General features: G+C 42.9%; 1 protein-coding gene across 1 annotated transcript in view; it reads right to left on the bottom strand.

Annotated features, from left to right (window-relative positions):
- SLC9A2 (solute carrier family 9 member A2) overlaps positions 1-13,957 on the bottom strand; it is a 93,905-nt gene that overhangs the window by 52,028 nt on the left and 27,920 nt on the right. Inside the window, exon 2 of the mRNA XM_077749232.1 lies at positions 4,244-4,707. Within this exon, the coding sequence (XP_077605358.1) occupies positions 4,244-4,707 (464 nt within the window). The remainder of the gene's footprint in view (positions 1-4,243; positions 4,708-13,957) is intronic.

Below are 13,957 nucleotides of genomic sequence, written 5' to 3' on the forward strand. Positions count from 1 at the left end.
TTCTACTTATTATTGGGATTTTAAAAGTACATAAGCACCCTGTTAGCTCAGCTGGTAGAGTAGGAGATTCCAAAAATACATGTAGAAGAATTAGAAATGATCTACTCTGACCTTTGATTTAAAATGTGCAGTAATTCGGAAAATCACGCAATATAAAGACACAAATATGGAGTTCTTTACCAGAATAGCTCTGTCCCAGAAAAGTAGTTTTCAGGTCACTTTTTTTAATATGAAATACAAGAAATAATCATTTTCGCATAAGGAATTTCAAATATATTCTGCTATCTGCAAGAGCAACGATGAGTACCAAGTAGTTACTGTTTACCTTCCAGCTTCCTGAAGTTAAATTCCAGCGCACTGCACATAATGACCAGGCCATTACAGCCCATCCCTAACCTCGTTCCAAAGAACCAGCTCTCCCTAACCAAGCCTTGTTATGGTAGATGAAGGAAATTCTTTAAGTGTTCTTGAAAAATGTACTGGATTATTCAGTGGGTACTTTAACACGTTCTAGAAATGATCATTGAAAATTACTCTATGGGCACAAGGCACTGGATTATGAACTACTAGGAATGGCGGGAATGATGTGGTAACTGAGGGCCCGAGCCATCTCTGCCTCATCAGGAAAGTTTGGCGAAGTTTTCCTAAAATATTTACCATAACGGGAAGCACAAAATTCCCATTTAAAGATCTCACCTTTGTTCCTTCGGCTGTCATTTCACCAGCTCATTCCAATCTACCAGAGCCTCAGACAAGGGCACCGTTTGACGGCAATGTGCGGATCATCAGTTCCTCTTTGCATGGGGACACTTACATGGTAGGTTTTCTTCCCTCAACTCTGCTACCTCAGTATTGAAGCCACCGTGATTTGGGGAAGGATTTAACTGCACTGACCTCTAATTTTACTCATCTGCCGGACTACATTTGTGACATGAGTTCTTCCTGTTTAATCTATACCCTTCTAGTTGCAACCCCTAGTGACTCATCGTTTTCACTGAACATAGCAGGATTCATACTTCTCATGCCTTTCCCTACCCTATGGGTTCCTTAAAATTCTCCTAGAGATAAGAGTAAATGTCAAAGAATCTTCCATAAAACATCTCCACTTCTGTTCTCTGAGGGGACTTGACCAGGAGGCAAAATGATACCTCTTTACAACGTTGTTCTAATCATTCCTAACACCCATCAGTTCAGTCCACTCTTCAGCCAATTCGGTGAAAATAATACCTGGTGATTTATTCTTAGCCTTAGGGGGTCAAAACCCCTGGGCAAGCCCTGCTGTCCTGCGGGTGTGGCTGTAAGGGTCCCCAGCTTTGAGGGCTCAGAGCCCAGGGTGTATAACCTGAGGGAGGCTCATTCATGGAAAACCACTACAGTCATTCTGAACTGCAGGTGTCAGCTTTGTAACAAGGGCTTTCACATCTAACGAGCAGCCATGCCCTCTCTCTGTCCTTGCCCCCCTTCCTGTATTGGAATGATGCCCTCAATTTGGCCTGCTGCCCTTTCTGGGTCATCCCTCCCTCTGTGTCCATAAAAATCACATTTGATGGCTTGGTGCCTCTTGACAGGAAGCACAGGATGTGCCTTTGGAAAGCCTGGGGCCTTCGCACAGTTTGAATGATGGTTTAGCCAGATTGTTTCCTCATATCTGATTCTTGACAAACTTAAAGAATGGACACTGGGTTGTCTGAATGGCAGATTTTATAAGAGAAGAGAAGGCAGTATAGTATTGCTCTGAAAAGGAGCTGACTTTGCCAGAGTGCCCTAGAATGAGTACAGCAAGGTGTTATTATTTCTTTATAAAATTTCCTAAATGCAAAAGAGATCCAAGAAATCCTCATTAAAATGTCCGCAAGCTACCCCAACAAGGATAACATGTATACATCAAACAAGTCACAATGAAAAACCTGATGCCTCTGGAAATTACAATAAATTACAAACTGTCTTCATTGTTATGGCACCTTCCCAGTTACAATTTATATTGGTAAGTTAATGACTGGTCACCGTTAGTTATAATGTTAATAATCACTGATCATTCATAATGGGATGAATGAAGTGTATTTTGTTACTTAGCTACCTTAAAATACCCATCTCAGCAGCTATACTAAAAAAATGGGATTTCCTGGGGCACCTCAGTGGCTCAGTCAGTTGAGCCTCTGACTCCTGATTTTGGCTCAGGTCATGATCTACAGTTTATGAGTTCAAGCCCCACATCAGGCGCTTCGCTGACAGTGCAGAGCCTGCTTGGGAGTCTGTCTCCCTCTCTCTCTGCCCCTCCCCTAGTCACTCTCTATCTCTGTCTCTCAAAATAAATAAACATTTAAAAAATGGGATTTCCTCCTTAACAAATTACTTTCTACCTAATAATGTCCACATTAAGTTAAAGGACATCCTTAAAAAATGACATTTTACTCAGTTCAGGGGTCTGAACATAGGCTAATGGCGAGTGATGTAGGTTTCAATGCCGACTTTTAAATGAATCAGGAGCAACATTTTATTTATTTATTTTAAATGTTTTTAATTTACTTTTGAGAGAGAGAGGGGATAGGGTCAGAGAGAGAGGGAGATACAGAATCTGAAACAGGCTCCAGGCTCTGAGCTATCTGTCAGCACAGAGCTGAATATGGAACTCGAACCCAAGAACCATGAGATCATGACCTGAGCCAAAGTTGGACGCTTAACTGACTGAGCCACCCAGGTGCCCCTAATTTTAATTATTTCTTTAAATGTTTGTTTATTTTTGAGAGAGAGAGAAAAAGACAGAGCATGAGCAGGGGAGGGGCAGAGAGAGAGACAAAGAATCTGAAGCAGGCTCCAGGCACTCAGCTGTCAGCACAGAGCCCAGCACGGGGCTCGAACTCACGAACTGGGAGATCATGATCTGAGCCGAAGTCAGACGCTTGGCTGACTGAGCCACCCAGGCACCCTCAGAATAATATTTTAACGAAAGGATCTAATGAAGGAGGTAATGTAAATTACTTAAGTTACTTAAAAGAACTTAATATTTCTCTGCCTCAACTTTCTTACCTATCAAATGTAAAAAAATACATACTACATGGGTTGTCATAAGGACCCAAGCACAAGGTAGGCATCCACACAAGGGTAACGGCCAGCTGAGAGCTCTCACCATCACCGCCATGGACCGGTGGTGTCACTGACATAGCACAGCTTCATTGGTGCTCGCTAACAGGGTTACCAGTAGAGGGACACCTGAGTGTCATTTGCTGCTGGAGGGGCACTGTGTAGGCCTTTTGCTGGGTAGGTGGAGAGGCTTCCTTGTCACTTCTACATGCTTGGCCTGAGCTCAGAAAGCAGGGTGGAGGTAAATTCTGCTAATATTACGATTAGGAATCGTAGCCTCTGACTCTAATTATGTGCTAATTAGTGAGAATAAAAAATAACTCAGATTTTCGGAATAAATACCCACTTGCAGGAAAATGGCGAGGACCAGAAATAAACTGGCAGAGTGGTAATGGAAAGTGAGTATATAATGAAAAAATGGCCTAAAATCATATAATAATAAATAAACCATGCCCAGATATGGAATGTTACTTAGCAGAGCAGATATTGTCATTTCACTTCTAATATACGGATCATACACTGACTGCATCGCATCTCACAAAGAATTCTGGGACCTCAAGTCCTTAAATTCTGATCAACTGCCATCACTTTTGAAAATGCCAAGTGAGGGGCCCTCCCTGGATGGCTCAGTCGGTTGAGCGTTTGACTCTCGGTTTCGGCTCAGGTCATGATCTCACGGTTTGTGAGTTCAAGCTCCACCCTGTTAGTGCGGAACCTGCTTGGGATTCTCTCTCGTCCTCTCTCTGGCCCTCCCCCATCTTCTCTCTCTCTTTGCCTCTCTCTCAAAATAAATGAATAAACTTAAAAATTTTTTTTTTTGAAATGCCAAATGAGAAACCCTCAGAGATAGAAAGGTCATGATCACTCTTAGGCTCCTCTGGCACCATCACAACCTCACAAGCAGGGACCCGCGACACAGTTTGTACAACCCAGTGGAAAATGAAAATGAGGGGCCCGCTGTATAAAAACAAGTAAGGAATCCACCATCAATAAAAATTCATACAAGGTATTTCAAGACAGCAATAACAGCATTAAACCAAGTGCAGGCCCTTCCTACGCACAGGGCTGTAGGAGTGTGCAGGGTCTCACCTCAGCCGTCACTATCAGACACCAATGCAGACCAGTGGTGTCAGAACTGACACAGCAGGAACCTGTTACTCACCACCGTCACTGCGTCATTCAGCAGGGACTCTCCGAAGACCAGGATGTAGAGCTGCTCATTGACCTGAATGTTCTCGAAGACGGCGAGCACAGCCACGGGGTCCACGGCTGAGATCAAGCTGCCGAAGAGTAGATTCTGGAGCAGAGTGATGTCACTCAGGCCGAAGGCTTCAATTTGGCAGATGCCAAACAAAGACACCCCAATGCCAATGGAATTCCAGAGGGTCCCTACCACGGCATACCAGAAAATGGTGCCAATGTTCTCAAAGAATGGGCGAGTGGGCATGAAATAGCCTGCGTCGAGCACGATGGGCGGGAGGAGATACAAGAAAAATACATCGGTCTTCATGGCAGGCGGGGACTTTTCATCGACCCCAAAAATAATCCCTCCGAGCAGCAGGCCAACCATTATAAGGAGGCAGCTCTCGGGCACTATTGTGGGCAGCTTGTGATACAGGTGGAAGCCTGTGAAGGAGAAAATAAAGACAGCATTTGGGTTGTGTGTGAATCAGAGAGAAGACATACCAGTTCTCTTTACCAGAACCAAACAGATTGTATTTCAAAACCTCCCAGGTCAGCATAATCGGCTTCACAGATTGTGACATAAAAGTCAGATGATCGCCTTAAAACTATTCACAAAGTCCACAGAGGCACAAATTCAACTTTACATCAGAAGTCGAATGAGATACACACATAATACACAGCACGGCTCTGTCTACGTTCCAATTAAGTGTTCTTAAAGGAGACCAAGCAGTTTTATATTTGAAGGATTTTTGTGATTTCCAGCACATTTTCAAATGTGACAGGTCATTTCAAAAAACTTCAAGGAGGAGGCAGAGACGTATTCCTGTATGTGGAAACCTAGGCTCAAAGAGATACACGGCCTTGCCACGGTGGCCGCGCCACATGGCAGCTTTCCTGTTACTGCCGTCCCCTCTGGTACTGAGAAGGGTTTGTCACTTACTTCATATTTTTACTGTCCAATGATCTCACTTGGAATGCTAAGTACGCTTAACTTTTCAGAGGTCGGAAATAACCACCTCACCCATAAAGGCGCATCAGGTAGTTACTATCTGAGAGGTATAAACAAACCATGATCTCCAGTCTCAGAGAGTTTCCGGTTGAGGCAAAGGAAGAGGGGTGTTTATGACCTGCTCTAATATAAGACACTGTGTGATGAGACCCCAGACAACCACTAGGGGAGCAGAGAAGGACATCATGGAGGAAGCAGTATCTGGGAGGGCTTCCTTAAAGGACAAACATTAAGTACACAGAGGAAACATGAAGAGTCTCCCAGGAAGTAAAGAAATGGAGGAAAGTACCCATCTCCCAATTCATGGTGGAGCCCAGTGTAGCTTTACTGCAAAGACTATGTTGGGGGGAGGCCTATAGCAGCAAAGGAGAGGAATGTGGGTTGTACCAGTGCATGGGGTAACATGAGGAACAACTTCACATGTGACAGTCACTTGACAGGGCATAAGTAAGGGTGGCCCTTATTGACAAGGTGACAGCCAGCCATCCTGAAGACATCTCACAGGCTTTAGAATGAAAGCAGCACCTGGCAGTGATCGAAGTTATAGGAACATAATATGAAAGTGACAGAATGAGTCCTTAGAAACTTCGAATCGCAAAAACGTTAAAACGTAATCCCTTAAAAGCCTACAAACTGCACTACAGTCATAGCACGAAAGAGCTTGTACGCAACAACAAAGAAATAACCATAACAATTTGAAGAGAGGTAAAGAACTCATTTCTAAATAACAAAGTGAACGTCTTTACATTGGGAACCAAATCATCCCTCCAGCGTTGATCACTTTATCATTCGTATTCTAGCGGCCTGAGAATTGTTGGGGAGCACATGTATTCAACTGGTTCGGCTGCTCTTCACCTGTGACCTCTACCCTGCTGACCTCTCTGCTGAACAGAGAATTTTAAGAAAGTCCCCTGAAAACCGTATTTTTGTAACCTCTTCTCACAACTCCTGCTTCTACATTCAGCTTCCCCTGCGTGAGAAGGATGTGCCCACAACAGCACGACGGGTCCCCTGGAGTCTAAGGCAAACCAGCTCCTTTCTGGAACGTAGGGCATAAAGACCCAACCTGAAGGCGCCATGCGTGCTGTGAGCCTTAATGGCTGCTGTCTGACAACGGCTCCTGACTTCACGTCCAGTGCTCACATCCGACTCTGCCTGAGCGTGGACAGGTCACAACCAGGCCCAGGCCCTTGCTCATCTGGTGACAAACGCACCTGCCACCCCAAGGACTGTGACAATCATGAGTGGTGGGCTGCATGGCAGTCACCACTGTGCCTGTGACATCACACATGCCCCCCAACTTTGGCTTCCTCCCCATCTTCTGCATGAAAACGCAAGAGAAAACAGTTCTAAAGAAATGCACGGAAGGACTAGGATCCCCCGCCGACAAACTGAAGAATACACAAGGCCTCTTCCCGGTGGCTCCCTCTTCTTCCGGCCTCTTGCTTTCCTTTTCCCGCCACCCAGTCCCAGGCACCCCGGGCTGCCACACGGATTGTCGTCCCCTCTCCCTGTGTTGAAAGGAGGTCCTCATCCTAAGAATGGAGTGTGGGAAACAAGGCAGATGAAGAAAGGACACAGAAGCTGCGTTATGCATTCTGCAGGCCAAGGGCTGTCGTGCTCCAGCGCCATGATGGGTCCGGACCAGGAACCTGGAGGGCAGGAAACGACCGAGCAGACGCCAGACAAAGGCAGCCGCAGAAATGCAGGATGCCGTTAGACGAAAGGGCCACGGGAGAGGAGGCTAAAGGAGATGTGGGCAATGAGAAGGGGGACATCTGGCAGCAGCAAACATCAGAAGAGAAGAGCCAAGATCAAGAACTGTTGCTCAAAAGATCCTGCCTTTAGGGGCGCCTGGGTGGCTCAGACTCAGGTCGTGATCTCTTGGTTTATGAGTTCGGTCCACGCGTGGAGCTCACTGCTGTCAGTATGGATCCTCTTTCCCTCTCTCTCTGCCCCTCCCCCTCCTGTGCTCATGCTCTTTTTCTCAAAATTAAACATTTAAAAATAAATAAGTAAAAATAAAAGATCCTGTATTTATATTTTAAAAACGCTGTTTTCCTTTCTTCCATGGATGTTTTGGTCATTCCGAATTGGTCTGAGTGACCCTTGCTTGAAACTGGACAGTAGTCCTGAATCTGCCCAGTTGTTTCACAAGCAAAGAGGGATTAAATGAAAGGTGGTCACAACACATCTCGGCTCTGTGCTTCTGGGTGAACATGAGCAGAGACACTGAATTTTCTACCACACTCTCTGCGGGCCCAGAAGGTCTAGGGTGTTGAGTGTCTGGTTTATGAATGACAAGAGTCAAGACACATATCAGCAAAATAACTAATCAAAACAAGAGTCTTTGGGGCGCCTGGGTGGCTCATTCGGTTAAGCGTCTGACTTCGGCTCAGGTCATGATCTCATGGTCTGTGAGTTTGAGCCCCGAGTCAGGCTCTGTGCTGACAGCTTGGAGTCTGGAGCCTGCTTCAGATTCTGTGTCTCCCTCTCTCTCTCTGCCCCTTCCCCTGCTCTCACTCTTTCTCTCTCTCCCTCAAAATAAATAAACATTTAAAAAAATTTTTAATTCACTAAAAAAAAAAAAAGTCTTAAATTTCATTGTTCACAGGATAAAACAAAGAAATCAACAGTTGCTAATGTGAATTCATTGTGGCTCTCCCCACCCTCAATTCTTCTTCGGATGGAAAATGAATTTGAATGGACAGAATTTGCTCTCCAGAGTCATTATCTCATCAAATGCTATGGAGAAACAGATCAGTTATCAGGAAAACAGAAAGAGAAGACAAATGAACCTTTTGATGATTTTCATGAGGCTGAACGTGCACTACTCCAAGTGCAATCTACTGCTCAGTCCAGGGGTCAGCTAACTTTTTTCTATAAAGGCCCAGACACCAAATATTTTCAGCTTGCAGGCCGTATTTTATTTACTCTGCCATTGTGATATGAAAGAAGTCAGAGATGATACCTAAGTGCAGGAGCGTGGCTGTGTTCCAGCGAGACTTTATTTGGGTACATGGAAACTGTCCTGTCTTACTAGTCTATATGTCACGAAATATCATTCTTCTTTTGATTTTGTTTAAAAATATAACAGCCTTTCTTGACCCACAGGCCATACAAAACAAGGGCAGGGGCTATATGAGGCCCCTGGGCCGTGGTTTACCTGCTGCTGTTTTAGTTTGTTTCTTATATTTCCTGCTAAATTCTACGTAGTAGTGTATGGGGTATTGAATTTGTGTCATTTGCTTTTTATCACTAGCGCATAAGAGTCGGTGAGGATGGATGCTTTACATTTTATTTTCTTTTAATTGCTATAGAAATTCACTTAGCAAGAAGGGGAACCAGATTAGGGTCTCATACATAATGTGTAGTTAAGAGGATCCTCTCTTGGAGTGAATCTATTTGCATACAAATTTCGCTTTGCATACAAGTGTTGAAATTAACCGAGCTTTTTTTTTTTAAAGCTAAAGATCTATGTAGAGAGAAGTACAATGCAATTAATTCACTATATTTTCTCATTATGCTTCAAATAATCTATTTGTCAAATGCTGGGAAGAGAACACAGGAAGCTTCCAGATAGCAGGATCCATGAAAGAGCAACAATGTAAAAATCTCAATCACAGAGAACCACCACCACCACCAATAACAAAACAACTATACAAAATAAGTTTCAAAAATTACATACAGTTCTTTTTTTAAAAGTTTTTTTTATTCACTTTGAGAGAGAAAGTAAGTTAATTTTCGCTTGGGAGGGGCAGAGACAGAGAGAGAGATGGACAGAGAGACAGTCAGAGAGAGAATGAGAGTCCCAAGCAGGCTTCACAAGGCCAGGGCAGGGCTCGAATTCACAAACTGCGAGATCACGACTTGAGCTGAAATCTAGAGTTTGACACCTAACTGAATGAGCCACCCAGGTGCCCCCGAAATTACATATAGTTTCAATTCACAAGTGACCCAGCCAGGAGGGAAACAGGCAACTAGCAGAGGTGAGCAGAGACAAAGCCTACAGGAGAGAAAGCACACCCTCCAGGCCCAGACAAACAAAACTATCCAATTAACGTTCCAGATTTTTTGAGAGTTTAAAGAAAAAATCATGACATTTATTACATTCACAAATGTTTTCCAAGCTTGTGTTAAGTAGGGGACAGGTACCCTTGGAAACAAAGTCAGCAGTAGGCAGCCTGACTCTGAACTAGCGTCCCTGGTTGGTCCTCGAAGCCACTCTGGGAAACAGTGGATTTAACGTAAAAAATAGTCTAAAATAAGCCTTGCCTACTTGGCTGGGGGCGGGGGGTGAGGGGGGAAGGTAAATATTTATAGAGTACATTAAACTTGTTTTTAAGTATTAAGAGAAACAAGCAAGTTCACTCAAAGCTAAAAATGCTGGTTTTATGTATCCCAATTCAGCAAGCAAATACACATTTTCAAACAAACAGAATGGCAATAACAGAGTAGCAATAGACCATGAGAAACCGGAAATAACGCAAAACATTTTGATCCCATGCAGCTACAAGCTGCAGTCACTGCTGGATGGATGCTAGAGGACAAAGGCTGGGTGACAGGTTTTAATTCTAAAAATAAACAGAACCAGATGGCCTGAGTAAATAAAAATAAACAATGAAAGTAGGGAAACAAATAAACACATAAAATAAACAGAATGAAACTCAATAAATAAAACAGTTTAGCTGATTTATGTCAGTAACTTATTGACACATGAATGCATACTTCTAACATTTAGGCACATGCTGGGGCTGAAAGATACATTTAATTTCTCCCCACCAAAAAAGAGCGCAACTATGAATACATAGCCAAATCTTGTTTTATGGCACTTTGCTTTACTATGCTTCGCAGATACTGCATTTTTAAAATTTTATTTATTTACTTATTTATTTATTTTTACAAACTGAAGGTTTGTGGCAGCTCTGTGTCCTTGCGCAAGTGGACTGGCACCATTTTTCCAACAGCATTTGCTCACTTCCTGTCTCTATATCACATTTTGTTAATTCTCCCAATATTTCAGACTTTACATGATTATTATATTCATTATTGATCTGTGATCAGTGATTACAACTTGCTAAAACCTCAGGTGGTGGTAAGCTTTTTTTTAGCAATATTTTTTAATTAAGGTATGTACATTATTTTTTTTTTTTAGACATAAGGCTATCAAACATTTAGTAGACTGCAGGGTGGTGTAAACATACCATAACTTTCATATACACCAGGAAACCAAAAAATCCATTTGACTTGCTTTATTGCAATATTTACTTTATTGCAGTGGATAGGAGCTTAACCTGCAATATCTCCATAGAGGTTTTAAAAATGCTCCACTTATGAGGTTTGCAAAAGACTTATAATAATGAGAGAATTGAAAAAAATGAAAATATAAATGAAACATTAAAAATTTATTGGGATTATTCCAAAGCAGAACTTAGATAGCATTTCCTTTTTCCAAATGACATGACCACTTGGAAAGAAAAGCTTAATGAGTACAGACAGTCCATGAAGAATTTTGAAAAGGAACAGAGTTAAACCATTCATCAGACTGTTGAGTCCCTTCCCTGCACGAGGCTCTGTGGGACCCAGGACTGGATCACGAATGGGCTGTATCTTTAATGAGCTTGGATTTGGCATAGAAGATAAGACACGGACGTAAGTAATTATAACACAAGCCAGAGAGTGATAAATGAGATGAAAGAAGAATGTAGAAGTTCTAGAGACACAGGGAAGGGAAGGAAATTGCAGAAGAGGAGGCTCAGAAAGGAACTGGAGGAGGTGGCGTTCAGATAACTAGCTGTGGATATGTAGGTTTCAAAGGGAATGAAGCACAAAAAAGGCACAAGAAAGACTAGGTGCCATGTGGGAGGGGCCTGACCTGGATACCTGTGAACTGCAAAGAAGAGATGGGCCAGTCAGGGGAGGCCACACTACAGAAGGCCTGGGGAGTCTATCTTTGAAGACGTGAGTCTGTTCCGTGGCCCATGGGAGCCAAGGAGGGTGCCTCAGAGCCATCCTTGTCCTCCACGCATGGAGCAAACAGGGATGACTCCCTCCTAAGAGACTAGAGATTGGAATTTCAAAATGAGGGATGGAAGCTGCCCAATTAGAGTTTTACACCAGGTGGACGTGATTAACCATCAGTGAAACTAAAAAAGACGTTGACCCAAACATGTGACTAAAAAGTTTAAGAAGAGCCCAAACTCCAAAGGGATCTTATGCATAATCTTAATGCCCAGCTTTGTGGTAATGAAAAAGAACACATACATAACAGAACAAAACTATATTCCAACATTATATATAATAGGGAAAAAATCGGAAGCAATAAAAATTATCAGTGCCATCCAATCATATTTTTCATTCAATATACATTTACTGGGACTCTACTAGGTTCTGGGCACCACATCAGGCACTAGGCCTGCAGCAGTGAAAGACAGCAAGCCCCTGTGCAAGAAGGCTGCAGTTTAATGGAAGGAAACAGGAAATTAATACATCAACCAGTAAACGCATAGTGGCAAGTAGTGATGAGTGCTACAAAGAAAGCCAGAGGAGGGTGAGGCATCCAAAGAGACAGGACAAGGTGGTATTTGACATCAGCCTGGGCAAAGAAAGCCTCTGATGGGTGACATCTGAACAAAAGCCTGCATGAACTGAGTATGTGAAACATGGTGGAAGAACTTTCCAGAATAGAGGAGAGAAGAACAAGGGCCCTGTGTTGGGAGCACCCTGAGCAAGAAAACCACAGTGGCTGGAGCAGGGGAAGTCAAGAGAACAGGGCAGGAAATGAAATGGAGAGCAGTTCTAATGAAATAATAGAACACACAGAGCCTGTGGCCATGGGAAAGACTTTGGGTAATTTTTGTGCAATGGAAGCCACTGGAAGCTTTTGAGCAGAAGACTGTCATGATCAGATCCACAGTTGTATAGGGTCATTCTGACCGCAGTTGAAGAATGGAGGCAAGAACACCAGTCTTTCAGGAATTCAGGAAGGAGATGACAGTTCCCATTAAAGTGGCAGTGTGTGTAAGAGGAGGTCAAATGCTGAACATATTTTGACGGGTGCTCCCACAGAACATGTTGCGGGCCTGGATGAGGGAAAAAGGCTGGAGACAGTGTTAATAATCGATCCTGCCTATGTGATAAAAGCTCCATAAAAATCCCTCAGCGACACTATTCAGAGAGCTTCCAGACTCCTGGCAGCTTCCAGACTCTCCTGGCAGGAGAGACCGAGGCTCCTGCACTGGGGATCCTTCCAGATCCTGTTCTATATCACTTTATCTGGCTATTCATCTGTATCCTATATCATATGCTTTCTTATGTGCTACACCAGTAAGCATAACTGTTCCCTCGAGTTCTGGGAGCTGATCTAGCAAATGACTGAACCCAAGGAGGGCATCATGGGAACCTCGATTTATAGCTGTTTGGTCAGAAGCACAGGGACTCAACTGCCATGAACAGGCTTATGAGACTGAGCCTTTAACGAGTGGGCTAGAACACGGACTTCAGGTAGATAATGTCAGAACTGAATTGAACTGTAGTACACCCAGTTGGTGTCCTCAGAGAACTGGAGAAATGCTTGATGTGAAAAAACCCACACATCTGGTGGCCAGCAGTATTCTGGAAGTCTAGATGTTTTTCTCTCAGTGAAACTGATGAATCAAAGATGAATCCAAGAATTTTGGAAAATTCCATAAAGGTTAAAGAGTTTTAGCATTAGAAAAGAAAGACGAATCTCTAAAACACATAATGAAGTTCTATGCTGCAGGTATCTCTCTTACAAAGCAGTGATAAATTATAATCAGTGACCCCAAAGTAAAGGATATTAAGATAGAACCTAAGATTCTTTTAATTTCACCTTTTAGCTCTGTGCTGGCAGTGTGGAGCCTGCTTGGGATTCTTTCTCTCACCCTCTCTTTCTGCCCCTTCCCCATTCATGCTCATGCACGCTCTCTCTCTTTCTCTCAAAATAAATGGGTAAAAATAAAATAAAGTGAAAATACAATGAATAAATAGGTAGACTTTAAATAAATAAATAAATTCACCTTTTAAAGACCATGGGAAAAAAGTAAGAAAAAATAAAGATTAAAGAAATAGAACTAACTTCTTTTGGAAAAAATGAAGTATGCATATTTCTCTATTCCTCCTACTCAGTAAAATAAAATAAAATAAAATAAAATAAAATAAAATAAAATAAAATAAAATTCCTAGACATTATATACAAAATAAGCATAATGAGATTCTGAAAAGTGGACAGAAGGCGGAAAACCAGCCAGGGACCTTGAGATCTGAAAAACAACATGGCTGTGAGTTTCTTGGGTTTTCTTTTTGCCTTTCATATCCCAGATCTGAAGAAGCCACTAGCCTGGAAATGCCAACAAACACAGATGACAAAAAGTCCCAGCAAAAGTCTGTCCTATCTTTACTATGGACCAGGAAAGAAGCAGCGTAGCAATACAGAAGACTTCTAGATCACAGCTACTCTCCTCCTGCCAACGTGTCAAAGGAAAATGTGGCCCCACTCTCAGCAAAGTCCGAGTAGGGAGCCCAGATTCTGTGCTTACCAGACTGTAAGTAAAACCCCAGACTCCCTATTGGGATAGTGTTAGAAAAAACAAAAGTAGGGAGGTAGGACTTTCTTCATCACTGGGTGGTAACTCTTTTCCATGGTGCCTTTAAAGACTAAGT

Source organism: Crocuta crocuta, unplaced genomic scaffold (assembly GCF_008692635.1).
Source record: "Crocuta crocuta isolate KB4526 unplaced genomic scaffold, BGI_CrCroc_1.0 scaffold118, whole genome shotgun sequence".
Lineage (NCBI taxonomy): Eukaryota > Metazoa > Chordata > Mammalia > Carnivora > Hyaenidae > Crocuta > Crocuta crocuta.